Source organism: Panthera pardus, unplaced genomic scaffold (assembly GCF_024362965.1).
Source record: "Panthera pardus isolate Hobbes unplaced genomic scaffold, ASM2436296v1 HiC_scaffold_13, whole genome shotgun sequence".
NCBI classification, from domain to species: domain Eukaryota; kingdom Metazoa; phylum Chordata; class Mammalia; order Carnivora; family Felidae; genus Panthera; species Panthera pardus.
Genome location: NW_026526688.1, coordinates 121,766,436 through 121,782,057, shown reverse-complemented (window position 1 = coordinate 121,782,057; position 15,622 = coordinate 121,766,436). Strand labels below are relative to the sequence as shown.

At 44.5% G+C, this 15,622-nt stretch overlaps 1 protein-coding gene across 1 annotated transcript in view; it reads left to right on the top strand.

Annotated features, from left to right (window-relative positions):
* Positions 1–15,622, top strand: part of DAPP1 (dual adaptor of phosphotyrosine and 3-phosphoinositides 1) — a 52,572-nt gene that overhangs the window by 30,397 nt on the left and 6,553 nt on the right. Inside the window, exons 4-6 of the mRNA XM_019415725.2 lie at positions 7,304–7,434; positions 13,300–13,347; positions 14,600–14,662. Of these exons, the coding sequence (XP_019271270.1) occupies positions 7,304–7,434; positions 13,300–13,347; positions 14,600–14,662 (242 nt within the window). The remainder of the gene's footprint in view (positions 1–7,303; positions 7,435–13,299; positions 13,348–14,599; positions 14,663–15,622) is intronic.

Genomic DNA, 15,622 nt, shown 5'->3' with positions numbered 1-15,622 from the left:
TACCAGTGACACAGCAGCACGACATTGCCACAGCACAGTGTGACCTTGAGTGGGTTTGGACAAGAAGATCTTTGCCACAGTGACACAGTAGGATGTTTGTAGGACAGGGCAGAGCTATCCCCCAGTCTCTTCTTTAAGGTCTGTAACAATATTTTTGGTATGTGATGTAAAGGCATTGTTCTAAAGAATGTGAATCAATCTGAACTTCTGTCTTCGTATTTACCGCTGTTCCTATGCTATTTACATGAATTGCCACTTGGGAAATTATCTTGGAGGACATCTTAAAACATAAAAGGCTGACTAAAAAACATACATAGGCCCATCGCATTTATGTCTCTCCGGAAGAGATATAAGACAGCCTATGTAAATATGATACAGTAAAAGAAAATGTAAAGTTTGGGGTGCCTGGGTGGCTCGGTTGGTTGAGCATCCAACTTCGGCTCAGGTCACGACCTCACAGTTTGTGAGTTCAAGCCCCGCATCCGGCTCTCTGCTGTCAGAGTGGAGCCCGCTCGGATCCTGTCTCGCCCCACTCTCTGCCCCTTCTCCCTTGTGCTCTCTCCCAAAAATAATCAACATCAAAGAAAAAGTGACATTATAAAAAAAAGTAAATAAAACGTAAAGGTTAAATGAGAATCTGGAAGAAAAGGAAAATGAGACACAAAGACGCAATGATGTCAGAAGTAAAGTACTTTAGGGGCGCCTGGGTGGCTCAGTCGGTTAAGCGGCCGACTTCGGCTCAGGTCATGATCTCGCGGTCCGTGAGTTCAAGCCCCGCGTCGGGCTCTGTGCTGACAGCTCAGGGCCTGGAGCCTGTTTCGGATTCTGTGTCTCCCTCTCTCTGCCCCTCCCCCGTTCATGCTCTGTCTCTCTCTGTCTCAAAAATAAAAAAAAAAAAAAAAAAAAAAGAAGTAAAGTACTTTAAACGGGCAGTGTGCTTGGCAAGAAACAGGACACACCCTTGGTTACTAAGTGTCCTAGTATCTCTTGCCCCTGCATTAGGCTTGTGTGTGTAACTAGATTTACAGGATATTAGAATGGGAAGGGATCCCACAGACCGTTTAATTTTTCCTTTACAAATGGAGAAACCAAGGCCTGATTAGAAACGTTGAGGCAAAAACTCTCATCTCCTTTCCTCAGGCTACCTCCTCAAGGATCTGCTTGTTCGAATTTTGATTTCCATGTACACCCTTGCGCCGACAATAAAGTACATTTCACAGGCCGTAGAGAGTTTCCATTACTCCATAATGAGTAAACACGTGAACTCCTAGTTCAACTCCAGCCTCTGCCATTCATTCACCAGCTGTATGTCCTTGGGAAAATGATGTAACCTCCCTGAGATTCAGTTTCATCATCTTACAAATCAGAGCTGGTGACCTAACAGTTCATACCTTAATAGTTCCTGACTTGCTCTTGAGGGTTGAATGAGATTGGGTATGAAAGGCTATAAAAATCATTTTTAGCTTGGCATAAATAATCACTATTATTGTTTTTTAACAAAGCACAGTTATGGTAATCCCATCATATTGTCTGCAAGAGCTGCATATTCTTTGGTATACCATGAAGAGTTAGTTGGGGGCAATTAATTACATTTGTGTTTATCAAGTGTTTATGTCATCTTCAAATTTTAAGCCAGCTCCGCAGAGGATTCAGATAAAGGATCAGATAAAGTGACGGCTCCGCAAAGAGCAAGCGACCTGACTTGACTTGGACATTTTAACAGAATCTTCTGACCTGGCCAGCTGATCTACTTCTCCTCCCTCTGTGTAGTTCTCCCTGTGAGACTGGAAAGGGGCTATCAAAGCCCCTGTGTATGTAAGCGAACGTAGTTTGACCCGCATCATCTTAATGATGGGTTAAAGTTCATTTGCAGGGTAGGTTGCAAAGAAGAAAGGAGAAAGAGCTTGAATATTCCTGTCACTCCCTCTAGAAAGCCGCTTCCCACCGGCAAGAGATGACAGAGAAATCCGCCGTGCACACACCAGTTGCCTAGCTTGTTTTCTGAACCTGAGGGCAACAACGAAGCATGAGCGGATGTAGTCTTATTTGAATTTAATTCAACAAATATGTATTGGGCGCCAGCCACGAGCTGAGGACTACTAGCTACTGATGATGCGGTGATGAATCAGTATCAACCTCATCCTCCAACATCTTACAATCTAGTTGGAAACCTGATGGGCAAGCACAAGCTTTAGTGCCTAAAAGAAATATTCTAAATAAAAGTTTCCCTGTTCAGAGCTAGATGTGCTCTTGTGCTACACTCCACTTCAGATATCGAAGCAATGCCTGAGGCTTGAAAACTGTTCTGTGTTTCTGAAGCGCTGCGGGATACAAGATAAGGAGTCCTCCGATGCAGTCTCACTGTATCACAAACAGAGTGGGTGTCCTGTAAGTTACAGTTCATCCAATGCAAACTGAAATGCTTGCCTTGGCCCTGCTCTGATCACCTCAAAAATGTACCTCCACCGAGTGTTTCTGAAACCAGGTTTCATATCAAAGGCAGGAAACAACAATCTCCTTCATGTAGTTCAGAAACTGAAGTGAAACTTGCAGCCAGGTTTCCAAGAGCTGGGCTGTACAGCTTCCTCTCTCCTCCCTCCACCAGCCCCTGCCTCCTGTTGCTTTTTATCTGAATCTTCCAACCAAATCCTGGAATTAATTTGCCCTGAATATCACTAAACCCAAGTTTCTCTCTTATGGGGCCAAGGCACTACCTTGGACCTTAGGTGGAAATACAATCAGTCTGTGGTGGCTACATATTCAAGTTTCTTGATTGCAGCCAACCTTGGCTAGCTGAATTTAAAAAAAAAAAAAAAATGGAGGGAGGGGAATACAGGGAAATAAATGGATTTTCCTTGGGGGTGGTGGTGGTAAGGATTGGTATTCTCTCCCAGAATTTAAAAGCAGACTGAACACCAAGAGACAATAACGAATCAGCCCCATGATCACGGCACCGCTGAAGCTTTCAGCAAACTGACATGACTGCCTTGGTCCTGCTGATCACCTCAAAAGTGGGCCTCCACCAAGTGTTTCTGAGATCAGGTTTTATGCCAAAGGCAGGAAAGAACAGTCTCCTTCATGTAGTTCAGAAACAGAAGCTAGTGGGCCTTCTCTCCAGAGAAATCACTAAGCAGATCCCCGGAAGTAAGTCCCGTGAGTGCAGCCTGAGTGAGGTGTTTGTGGGGGAGGCCCAGGGTCTGTGGGGATCTACACTGGCGTACAAGGATGGGGCAGTGTCTACGGAAGGGGAAATCACTCTTAGCCCAGCAGCCGTGCCAGGAAGCTCTATATATTATTATTTTCTCTTGGGCAGACTGGTCAGCTAAGACCTTTCAGGGGGCTGGATGTTTATCAGTGGAAGTTGTCATTTTATAAGTGCTTTGCCATTTTCTTCATTCCACCATTCAATCCAGCCTCCTTCATGGTCTTACTAGTTAAAGTCAATGTATAGTCAATTGTACTCTCCTGTTGACTCAATATCATTTCCCTCAGTTTAGCTTTTGTTGGTGAAACTTTAGAAGAGGTTTTCGAAATAGAATTTGGTTCCCCCTAGTGGAGATTTGTACAGCTGTACTTGGCCTTGTGGCCAAAGCCGGCCTTGCCCGAAGCCGGGGTAATCATAGACCTGGGAGGCTGGTTCCTCCCAGGCTCTTCTCTGAATTAACCCTGAATTACTGTGGCATCCATTTATCTACTCACTCATCAAGCTTTCATTATGTCAGCATCTCTACCAGGAAGTGGGATTGCAAAGGTAAATTTGGCACTGCTCTAAAGAGACTCACAGGGTGGGGAAATGCACCTGTTGAAAAGGCAATGGCTTCATAATACCAAGTGGTTATAGCATTGTGACTCAGGCAACATTCCTTGCACACAGATCTTACACTATAGCACAACTGGCCCCCCAGGCTATGCTTATCTCCTGGGCACTGTACTATGGTAGGCAAGCTAATGGCCCACCCAAAGATGCCCATGTCTCTCCCTGGACCTGTGAATATGTTATGTTATGTGGCATGAGAGAATTAAGATTGCAGATGGAATTAAGAGTACAAGTCAGCTGACTGGATGGGGAGGTGTGCGATTACAATGGTGTGTCCATTGTAATCATAAGGATCCTTATAAGTGAAAGACGGAGGCACAAGAGGGAGACCCAGAGACATGGCAGCGTGAGCAGGCCTTAATGCACTGTTACTGGCTTTGAAGATGGAGGAATGTGGCCACCAGGCAAGGAATGCAGGCAGTTTCTAGAAGCTAGAAAAAACAGGGAATGGATTCTCCCCCAGAGCGTTTCCGGAAGGAAAGCAGTCCTGCCAATACCTTGATTTAAGATTATGAGACGCATTTCAGACTTCTGACCTCTAAAACTGTAAGGTAAGAAATTTGAGTTGTGTTAAATAACTACGTGGTGATTTGTTACAGAAGCAATAGGAAACCACTACAGGTAGTATACTTGGGTACGTGCCAGAAAAAAATTGGCTAGATACATCTTTCTAAAGCATCATTTAAAAAATTATTTTCATATTGGGGGACGTAGGTGGCTCAATTGGTTAAGCGTCTGACTTCAGGTCATGATCTCGTGGTTTGTGGGTTTGAGCCCCCTGATGGGCTCTGTGGTGACAACTCAGAGCCTGGAGCCTACTTCGGATTCTGTGTCTCCCTCTCTTTCTCTCGCTGTCTGTTTCTCTCTCTCTCGAAAATAAACATTAAATTTTTTTTAAGTTGGGTTATAGACGTAGTTTGAATCCTTATAAAACATTATTTTCATATTAAACATGGAAAAGTAGGGGCGCCTGGGTGGCTCAGGTGGTTAAGTATCCGACTCTGATTTTGGCTCAGGTCATGATCTCACGGTTTGGGCTCGGTGCTGACGGTGTAGAGCCTTGGGATTCTCCCTCTCTCCCTCTGCCTCTATCCCGCTCTTTCTCAAAATAAATAAATAAGCTTAGAAAAATGCATGGAAAGGGGAGAAAGCATAAGATTTCACGTTTTTTCTAACTTGAGAGCTGCTTTGAACACTGGGGTCCAGTCCCCTCTCCTCCACGATCAGACGGAAGGGTTTAGGAGGCACCAATACATCTTGGAGCTGCCATCAGTGGCTACTAGACTCTGCCATTTTTACTCTCAGCAGAATGTCACACATGGGTCTTTGTAAACTCAACATTTAAAAATTCATGCTCCCAAAGATGCAATCATTAGATTTTCACTTAAGAGTTTACAACTACTCTATATCAAAGCATAATAATATCTAACATTTTCTTTTTCACTATCCTTTTCACAAACAGTTCTTTATTTGGTGCTTCAGAGAGCCTTGTGAAGACAGGGTAATTCTTCCCATGTGTCCCGGGAGAAAACAGAAGCTAGAATGACCGTCCAAGGGTCAACAGGCACTGAGTGGCAGGGGTGGCTCTTTCCATGATGCCACGGTGACTGCCTGGCGCATCACTGGGGGTGGTTCTCTGGGGGGGGGTCACCATGGAGCCAACCGCACATTCTGCAAGCATCTGGCACGTTGTGATTGTGTCACACGGCCCCTGAGCCTGCACAACGGCTGCTCTTGATTCACGCGTCTCTGCTTTCCTTATGACTGTCAAACCGTAACCGGCCTCTTGTCCTGATATGACTGGATCTGTTCTCATGAAAGGGTCATGTTGACAGGAGAGCACTGACGATGTGCAAGAGTGGGACCGGGGCCTCAGATACCTGTGAAGGCCAGTTTTCGCTGTGATCCCAACGCTATGGGTGTGAACTGGATGCTCAAGAAGGAGGAGGCCAGAGTCTCATTCTTTTCTGGGGCCAAGGTCAAGGACCCTCTCCTGGCTTCTCTCAGTGTTCCTTTTCAAGTGATAGCAGGGCGCCACGTGGGCGTAGTATCAGAGGCCACGGTTGTGTGTTTGCAGTCAGTTCGTTGGGCATGCTCAAGCCCCGTGGAATGGTTGAGCTTTGTTTGTAGGTCTGTTATTGTTATCAAGTGCTTTTTAACTGCAGAGGTGGTCTTTCTTCTCTTTCCTCGTCTCTCTCTCTCTCTCTCTCTCTCACTCTACTTCAAGGCCCATACTTTCTATAATCTGTTGAAGTACCTTTTCAAAGAGGACTTTCTGACCACCCTTTAAAATATCACCTTCTCCCGATGCCACCCTCATCCCCCACTACGCCTGTACCTTGCTCTATTAGGGTTTCCATAACACTTCTCTCACCTGACATACTTCTTTTCCTTTTTTCTTCTCCTCCCCTAGCAGAGGATCAAGTGCTCTATCTTCTTTGTTTGCTGCTGTATTCCCACTGCCTGGACAAGTGTCTTGCCCATAGTAGAGCTCAAGAAATACTTGTTGAATGAATTACTGTATTCTTTACATCTCTGCCCATGTCGGGTACAATCTCCGTCCTGCCTTTATAAGACCCAGTGAAATAAAAAGCAAGAAGCCATAGCAAAGGGGGAAAGAAAACCTTAACTTACTCATTTTGTAAAGTATCTAGTTCCTGCTCGCTGGTTGACTGGGGCAGGGAAGGGTGTAGAGGGGGGATGGTCAGAAACATGGTGTCAGGTGGGCTCTCAGCTTCAATGTGCCATGCCCAAGGCCCCAAAGACTGGCCCCTTTTGGAGCCCTTGTGCTGCCCAATCCCCTCCTCCAGATGGAAGTGAAGGCAATCACACATAAGCCAGTTCAGGTCATGTTCACTGGAGGAAAGCGAAAGCTTCACATAGTTTATTTTGTTAACTGGGTGGCAGGAGACAGTAGGGAAGATGCAACGAGTCCAGTTTTTTGAGATCCACTGATTTGTTAGAAGGCTTATTCTGAAACGAGTGAGGAATAAGGTCTATGGACTGAATCCTCCCATGCCTCCGTGCATTTGTTGGGTTTTACTCTCGTGGTTTTTATAAAGCCTGCCTGGAAAACTTCCAGTTGTAGCCTCAGGTTTGGATCCATGTTGTCTCCTCTACGAAAGCTTTTCCAAAGTGTTCCAAAGGAGGGGTCTTCAGGGGCCCCGGGCACCACCGGTATGCTTTGCCCACACCTCTGACGCTGGCCTCGTCACCCTGTTCATGCACGTGACTACCCGTTAAGTGACTTCCCATGCTAGTTCTATCTGAACACTACGAGGACAGAAACCATCGCATCATGCTTTATATCTTCAGCGTCCAGCTTAAGTGCCTGGCATATAGTTGGTACTTGATAAACATTGAGAAATGAATGAGTGAATAGGTAAAAAACAAGAGACTGAAATCTAGACATGTTATCTGGTCATTTAGCATTTGGACCTTCTTTCTGGGGCTCCTCTTTGATGAGGTTCTTTTATCTTCATCCAGGCACTCTGATTGTTCTGAAACATCCCTATCCAAGGAAAGTGGAGGAACCATCCATTTATGAATCTGTCCGGGTTCACACAGCAATGCAGACGGGAAGAACGGAAAGTGACCTCGTGCCCACTGCACCCTCTGTAAGTGGCCCTCCATCTGACCACAGCGCTTTCACTGTCTAAACGTGGTAATATGCAGTAAGAGTTCAAAGGTTTTCTATATTTTTTAAATGTTTATTTTTGCGAGAGAGAGAGTATAAGCCGGGGAGGGGCAGAGAGAGAGGGAGAGAATCCCAAGCAGGCTCCACACTGTAAGCACAGAGCCCGATGTGGGGCTCAAACTCTTGTACGGTGAGATCATGACCTGAGCCTAAGTCGAAGGCTTAACTGACTGAGCCACCCAGGTGCACTGAGTTAGATAGTTTTAAAAGGATGTTTGTTCACATAAAAATTCTAACTTGTGATATAAAACCTGGAAAGAAACATAAGGTTTGAACCCCATGACTCAGTTCATCTGGTCCATCTGGCAAATCATCAAAAAATACATTGCCATAGTGATAGTATTCTAAGTACCTTGAAAATGACACTTAGGGGTGCCTGGGTGGCTCAGTCAGTTAAGTGTCCAACTTCAGCGCAAGTCATGATCTTACAGTTTGTGGGTTTGGGTCCCCTATAGGGCTCAGTGTTGACAGCTCAGAGCCTAGAGCTTGCTTTAGATTCTGTGTCTCGCTCTCTCTCTGCCCCTCTCCCCTTGTTGTCTCTCTCCTTCTCTCTCTAAAATAAAATAAAAAATAAAAATATTTTTTTAAATAAAAATTAAAAAAGAAGAAAATGGCACTTAAATTCTTCCCTTTACTTAGCTAAACAAGTTCTTGGTAGAATGGGCGAGAGATGTAGATGTTCACATAGTTGGCTAAACTGTTATTCTGCCACAAGTTTCTTATATTAAGAAAATTTGGGGGGCGGGGGCACCTGGGTGTCTTAGTCAGTTAAGTGTCAGACTTCAGCTCAGGTCATGATCTGTGGTGCATGAGTTCAAGCCTCGCACTAGGCTGTCTGCAGTCAGCACAGAGCCTGCTTCAGATCCTCTGTCCCCCTCTGTCTCTGCACCTCCTCTCTCTCTCTCTCTCTCTCTCTCTCTCTCTCTCTCAAAAAACAAACAAATAAGTAAATAAAAACATTAAAAAAAGGAAGAAAAAAATTTTTTTACATCTCAGTGGTCTGCAGAGGAACAATATTCCCCACTTTGACTATAAAACCTCAGGATGTTATTTTTTTCCTATTCTTTTTTTTCCCTCCTGAATGAAGGGTATGGACAGACGGACAGACAGAAAATATTTGCACTTCTTTTTTTAATTTCTTTTAATGTTTATTTATTTTTGAGGGAGAGACAGAATGTGAGTGGGGGAGGGGCAGAGAGCGAGAGGGAGACACAGAATCGGAAGCAGGCTCCAGGCTCTGAGCTGTCAGCACAGAGCCTGATGCGGGGCTCGAACTCACAAACCGTGAGATCATGACCTGAGCCAAAATCGGGCGCTTAACCAACTGAGCCACCGGGCGCCCCAACATTCGCGCTCCTTTGCAATGTGGGCCTTTGTTCAATTTCAGTGCAACAGCAGCACTCACTGTTCCTCAAGTCCATTTCTGTTTGCTCTATGAGCTGTGAGCCTGCAAGGAATCCTCCCAGAACTGCTTCCCTGCCCTGTGCTCAGGGCTCTCACACTCTCCCTCTCTGCCTTGCTTGCCAAATACTCCCGGTATAAGACATCAGGATTTGTGTGGATAATAAAGAAGACAAAAAATGAAATACGGAGAACCAACTCTAGACAGCAACTATGACACTTGAAAAAAATCATCCCTTGAAGGTATTAGGCTACAGATGACAAACGTGTGGCCTCTTTGTCTCTGCAGAACTTTTCCTACCCTGCCACCAAAGAGATCTTTCTTAAAAAGCAGATCGGTCACTTGACCTCCCTCCTTAACCTTGGGTGGTGGCCGCTGTCTTCCCCTCCCACCTGGCCCTGTTCATCCTTCTGGCCTCACCTCTGCTCCTCTCACACTCACGGTCATGTGCATCCCTCTGGCTCTGCTCCTTCTCTTCTCCCTGCCTCAGGTACACTGTGAACACCACTGCTGTGCCCTCACCCTTCAAGGCTCATCAGAGATTGGTGCCTCTCAGGAAGCCTTCCTGGGCACCTCCTAGCTTTGGTGAAAATGCCCCCTTTTGTGCTCTGAGCACCCACTGTTCACTTTGATCCTGCCATCATCACGCTGGAGGCTAATAACCACTTGTGCATGTGTCTGCCGTCCCCGCGGTCTGACACTTCTCAGGACGAGAATCCGAGCTTGTCGTTGGAGCTCTGTAGCCTAGCCTGGTTCCCAGGTGCACATTACATTTTTTGCTACTCTGCTACGTCTCCTTGAAAGTGAGCATTGTGGGAATTGGGTGAAAGGGGTATTTTAGCTTTGTTAGAGTTGGAAGAGGAAGTATCAAACCTCAGAACCAGCAACATTTAGGAAAGCAAGACAATGAATAGTCCCAAGTCCGAACAGACCAAAGACCAAATAAAGACTCACTCTTGGAGTGCCTGGGTGGCTCAGCCGGTTGAGCATCTGACTTTGGCTCAGATCATGATCTCATGGTTCGAGAGTTCGAGCCCCACGTCGGGCTCTGGTGCTGACAGCTCAGAGCCTAGAGCCTGCTTCAGATTCTCTGTTCCCCTTTTTCTCCGCCCCTCCCCTGCTTGTGCTCTGTCTCTATCTTTCAAAAATGAATAAACATTAAAAAAACAGAAAAAGACTCAACTCCTAATCGTTTTCCAGCCAACCCACCCCTCCCTGACTTCGTCTTTATGCATCCTTACCGCCTTACCAATCACCTCACATCTCTTTCATTTGTCCAGTCCATGTAACTTCACATTCTCCTCAGCTACACGCCCCCCCCCCCCCACCGAGATCCCTGCTGCTACACCCGCCCTCCCCCCACCCCTCACCGAGATCCCTGCTCAGGGTCAGCTGCACCATACTCTACTACGTGTGTTCTTTATCAACAGTAAATTGCAGGACCTGATCTGTAGAGCTGGCGCGAGCATGGGACGTAGCTCCCTTAGGTAGAAATAGACCTCTTTGAACCAAATTCTGAAAGCCTCATTGCTTACCTTCTTTGCTCACTCCAAGCATGGGATGGATTCCCCTGCCCAAGCATCTCAGTATGACTATACACAGAACGTTCTGTACAATGGGGTTTTTAAAACAGTGGTGACTGATTGGTGGAGTGTGGCTTCACCCACACTGCGGAATGACAAATCCATGAAGCTTATTGTGCATCAGTACAGGCAGAAAATTACCAACGTTTTCCGGTGTCGCAGGCAGAGAGAACAGTACAAAAGCCCTGAGGTGGGGACTAAACGGAGGTGCTTTGCAGACTGGCAAGATCAGAATGGCATGAAGTGAGCGAGAGGACAAGTGGTGGAAGATGAGATTATTGAGGGAAGGAGGGGTTGATCGCCTACAGCAGTGGGGTTCTTAAGGGGCCTGCTGCCCAGCTGAGTGTTTGGAAATTCGTGGTGCTTTGGGGCCCTCCTGGCATCAGTGGGAGTCAAGAACTGAGAAGAGCCTTAGACTTCACCCTGCTTGCAGACTAACAAAGCTCCACAGCCTCATGCCAGACTTCTGCGTGTCTGCCTTTCCTCTGGAGGGAAACACTATTTCTATCTTCCAAAGTCATTTGCTCAGGAGCGCCTGGGTGGCTCAGTTACACGTCCGACTTCGGCTCAGGTCCTGATCTCGCAGTTGGTGAGTTCGAGCCTCATTGGGCTCTGGGCCGACACTGCAGAGCCTGCTTGGGGTTCTCTCCTTCCTCCTCCCTCCTCTCTCTGCCCCTCCCCGACTTGCACTAAAGTTGTTTGTTCTACAAGCATGCCTTAAAAATAGCTCTGGGACAAAGGGCTGGTGCCTTGCTCATAAGACATACAGAAACATGAGAACACCTGAAGACTTGTTTCCCAGCAAAGGCAGGGGCCATGGAGGCTAAATGTGCCACCACACATAGGGGAGAATTATCACGTCCAAAATGTCAGCTGTATTAACAATAGGAAAGGCCTTGTAGATAAAATACTTTATTTTTGTTCTAAGTGTCGAGGAGAAATGATACGGGTTTTGAGCAACGTAATTTAAGTTTTAAAATTTTAAGACGCTCATTCTCACCACTAAGTGCAAAGTGGAATGTGTTGCAAAGTTGGGGCGAGGTGCCCAGTTAGGGGGGCTGTTGGAGCAGTCCAGGGAGAGACGGTGGCAGTGGAAACTGAGAGTGGGGATAAGAACTGGTGAACCTCAGGGTGTGTTTTGAAGGTAGAAGAGACAAGACTTACAACAGGTTGAATGTGGTATGTAAAGGAGTCACAGAGTAGGCCTCCTGCACTTTACTCATACGGCCAAGTTGGCAGGAGGGGCGGGTTTGGCAGATGGGAAGAAGCAGTTCTGTTTTGGCTCTGGGAAATGTGAAATACCAATTGGTTCTGCTGATGGAGATTAAGTGAGATAATATATTTCAAGAGCCTGACATAGAATAGGTCCTATCTAAAATGTTAGCTCTCTGGGGCTCTTGGGTGGCACAGTTGGTTAAGCGTACGACTTCAGCTCAGGTCATGATCTCATGGGTCGTGGGTTCAAGCCCCGCGTCGGGCTCTGTGCTGACAGCTCAGAGCCTGGAGCCTGCTTCTGATTCTGTGTCTCCCTCGCTCTCTGCCCCTACCCCACTCACACTCTGTCTCTGTCTCTGTCTCTCTCTCAAAACTAAGGACACATTAAAAAAAATTTTAATACAATACACTATAATACAATAAAATGTTAGCTTCCTGGGGTGCCTGGGTGGCTCAGTCAGTTAAGCATCGGAATCTTGATTTCAGCTCAGGTCATGATCTCACAATTCATGGGTTCGAGCCCCACATCTGCCAGTGTGGAGCCTTCTTGGGATTCTCTCTCTCCCTCTCTCTCTGCCCCTCCCCTGCTCGCTCTCTGTCTCTCAAAATAAATAAATAAACTTAAAAAGTATAATAATAAAATGTCAGCTTCCTTAGCTTCTCTGTTATGGGATTCATCCTTTTTTTAATGACTCCTTCCTTCTAAAATTTCTGTTCCCTTTGCTTCTGCAACATTTTTCTCTCTTTATTCTGTTATCTTACTAATATAAGATACATTGTGACATCATAATAGAACAAAATGTCCTATAAGGAATTTGGTTTCTTCAGAAATTTATGAAGTTACAAAGTCTTCACCTTAGGGTCCTTGTTTTAGGCATATTTCTATTTGCACTGTTCCCCACCATTCCTTACATTTTATAGGTGCTAGCTATGTGTGTGATAGTTACCCTTGAATTAATGCTACATGAGTGAAGAAATGATTCATTGTCACTTCAAGTGTCAATAAATCTGCATTCCTGAAATTTTTTTCCACTGAACAGAGGCCTCGAGAGATCGTCTGTGAAAAAGGGATGCTAGGATAGCAGAGGATCACGTGATAAAATAAATATGGAAATGCTATCTCTACTGTTCCCTCTCAAAATTCACAAGGCATATTAGCATCATACAGACTTGGGGAAGTAAAGAAATGTCTCTACTTAGTCCAGCGTTTCCCAAATGTATTGACCCAACATCAACCCACGGGTGTGTGCCTGGGTGCGTAATACCGGTGCAACAATCAAAGCAATGGGTTTCACATGACACACTTTACCAATCCCGACTTTTACAAGTGATGTGATGTGGCTTATTATTTGCAAATGGCTAACTCAAGTTAGAAGAGAGTCTCTCACTTGTTGTCTGTTGCTATAGGACTCCCCCAGAAGATCCAGTCTGCAAACAGTTTCTCCCCACACAGGGAGGATGTTCAAGAAGGCGATTACTCAAAGATCAATGGCAAACTTGTGTTCCTTTTTAAAATAGGGCAGAAATAGACAAAAATCACGTTGTGATAGATCTGAGCTTTACTTGGTGCTTCTCTCTTTTTCAGCTGGGCACCAAAGAGGGTTATCTCACCAAACAGGGGGGCCTGGTCAAGGTAAGGAAATGGGTTTCTGCCTGGAGCCAGCCACAGAGAAAGAGAGCATGTCGGTAGACTCAATTCCCACGTTGACATTCTTTTAAAACATGCTTGCCCACTCATTTTGACCCAGTTAAAATATTTCTGTTTCAAGAGTTGATCTTTATGACTAATATTGGTCAAAATTCTGGAAACTCACTTGACTGTCTTTGGCAAAGTCAAATGTGTAAGAGTAGGCCTACAGTTAATACTCCCCAAAACTTACAGTCCTTTTAATGGAACAATAGAGGATGAAGGATGAAAGTAGCAAGTTAACTCTAGAACATTCTTCTTTTTCATTTTTTTTTTAACAAAGAAGTGAAAACTGTATAAAATGTTTACCCAAAAGTAGGCCAAAAATATCACTGGCCTTAACGTAACTATGTTATAAAATCCCAAAGGAAACACAGTTTAGAACTTTACTAGTGTGGGGTATCCAACTGTCCCTCCATTTATGTCATTGTACCAAGATGGCCTTCATGGAATAGGTCTACTCTTCCCTATTTTAAGAGTCGGGGCACTTAACCTCTCTCATGGGTACTGGCCTGCTTGAGTTCAACCTAAATATTTATTTATTTGTGTCCCTACTAGACTGGATGCTTTCTAAGGATAGGAAGTATTTATATTCACGGCATATCTGTTTTTAAGTTCTCTGTTACCTCTTTTAACTGGACACATTGCCACCCAAGATGAGGGTTCTGTCAGTACGTAAGAAGGAGGAGGTGGGAAACACCAGTTCCTGCCACCAATACCATGGAATTCTTAGGCAAGTCTTAGAAAATTATGTGGTTTGAGGTTCCTAAACTTCAATTTGTGTATTTGTTAAACAAGAATATTGGCATCATATAAGGATTGGCTACAATATATATGAACCTCCAAGGATAGTATGTAGCCCATAGTAGGTGCTCACAAAATGGTATATCTTCTTATTATGGAGTTAATAAGACAGACATTTAGTAGTTTGTTATAAATAACCTTGGATATTTATGATAGACCATTTCTTCTTATTTGTTTAAGTATGTCAATATCTCTATCTTCATTATGAACTTAAAGCATGAGATCACTTTAGTTTTTGTAGGTATTTTGAAACTTTTCTTCAGAAATGACTTACCACAACAATATTTTATTGGATCTAATCTTTTAGATACTATTGAAATGAAAGGAAATGATCCAGTTCAAAGATTACATTCCTATATTCAAAACCTGCATGTTTTAATTATTTTTTTCTCAGACCTGGAAAACAAGATGGTTCACATTGCACAGGAATGAGCTGAAATACTTCAAAGACCAGATGGTGAGAAACATAATACATTTGCCCTTTAAAAATCAGCTCTCTAGATGCAAAGAACATCTGCCTTTGAAATCCCTGAAATTTTCTTTATGAGTACCTGAAGCGCCAATAAGTGATTGGAAATGTGTGTTCTTGATTCCTGATATGAGAGTTGTTTTCTTTTTAAGTAATCTTTACCCCCAACATGAACCCTCGGGGTTCAAACTCACAACCCCGAGATCAAGAGCTGCATGCTCCACTGACAGAGCCAGCCTTGTGCCTTAGGCAGAGTTCTTCCGCAAGGATGAGATGTGTGTCCCAGAAACGGATCTTTTGAACTGCTAAACCAGCTTCCCAAGGCACATCATTCCCTTGTTTAGGGCAATGGGTTTGTTGTCTTGCTGGGGTGTATTAGCTTTGTCTGCAGCAGTTTCTCCCTTTAGTAAAATATGTCCATTTCCCATGCCCATTTCATGAAGCCAGTTTGAAATTATTTCATTTCTTCTCACTTTCCCTACACCAAATTTCTGAGAAAGTAGAAGTTTAAAAACATGAAAGAAAAATATGACTCCCTTCTATGTTTAAAATCCACCTCCGATAAGACAAATATATGACTTCACTCATATGAGGACTTTAAGAGACAAAACAGATGAACACAAGGGAAGGGAAGCAAAAATAATATAAAAACAAGGAGGGGGACAAAACATAAGAGACTCTTAAATATGGAGAACAAACAGAGGGTTACTGGAGGGGTTGTGGGAGGAGGGATAGGCTAAATGGGGAAGGGACATTAAGGAATCTATTCCTGAAATCATTGTGGCACCATATGCTAACTAACTTGGATGTAAATTAAAAATAAATAAATTATTAATAAAATAAAATAATTTTTAAAAATCCATCTCCACTAAATTTAAATCGATAAAGGAGCACCTGGGTGGCTCAGTGGGTTGAGCATCTGACTTCGGTTCAGGTCATGATCTCACG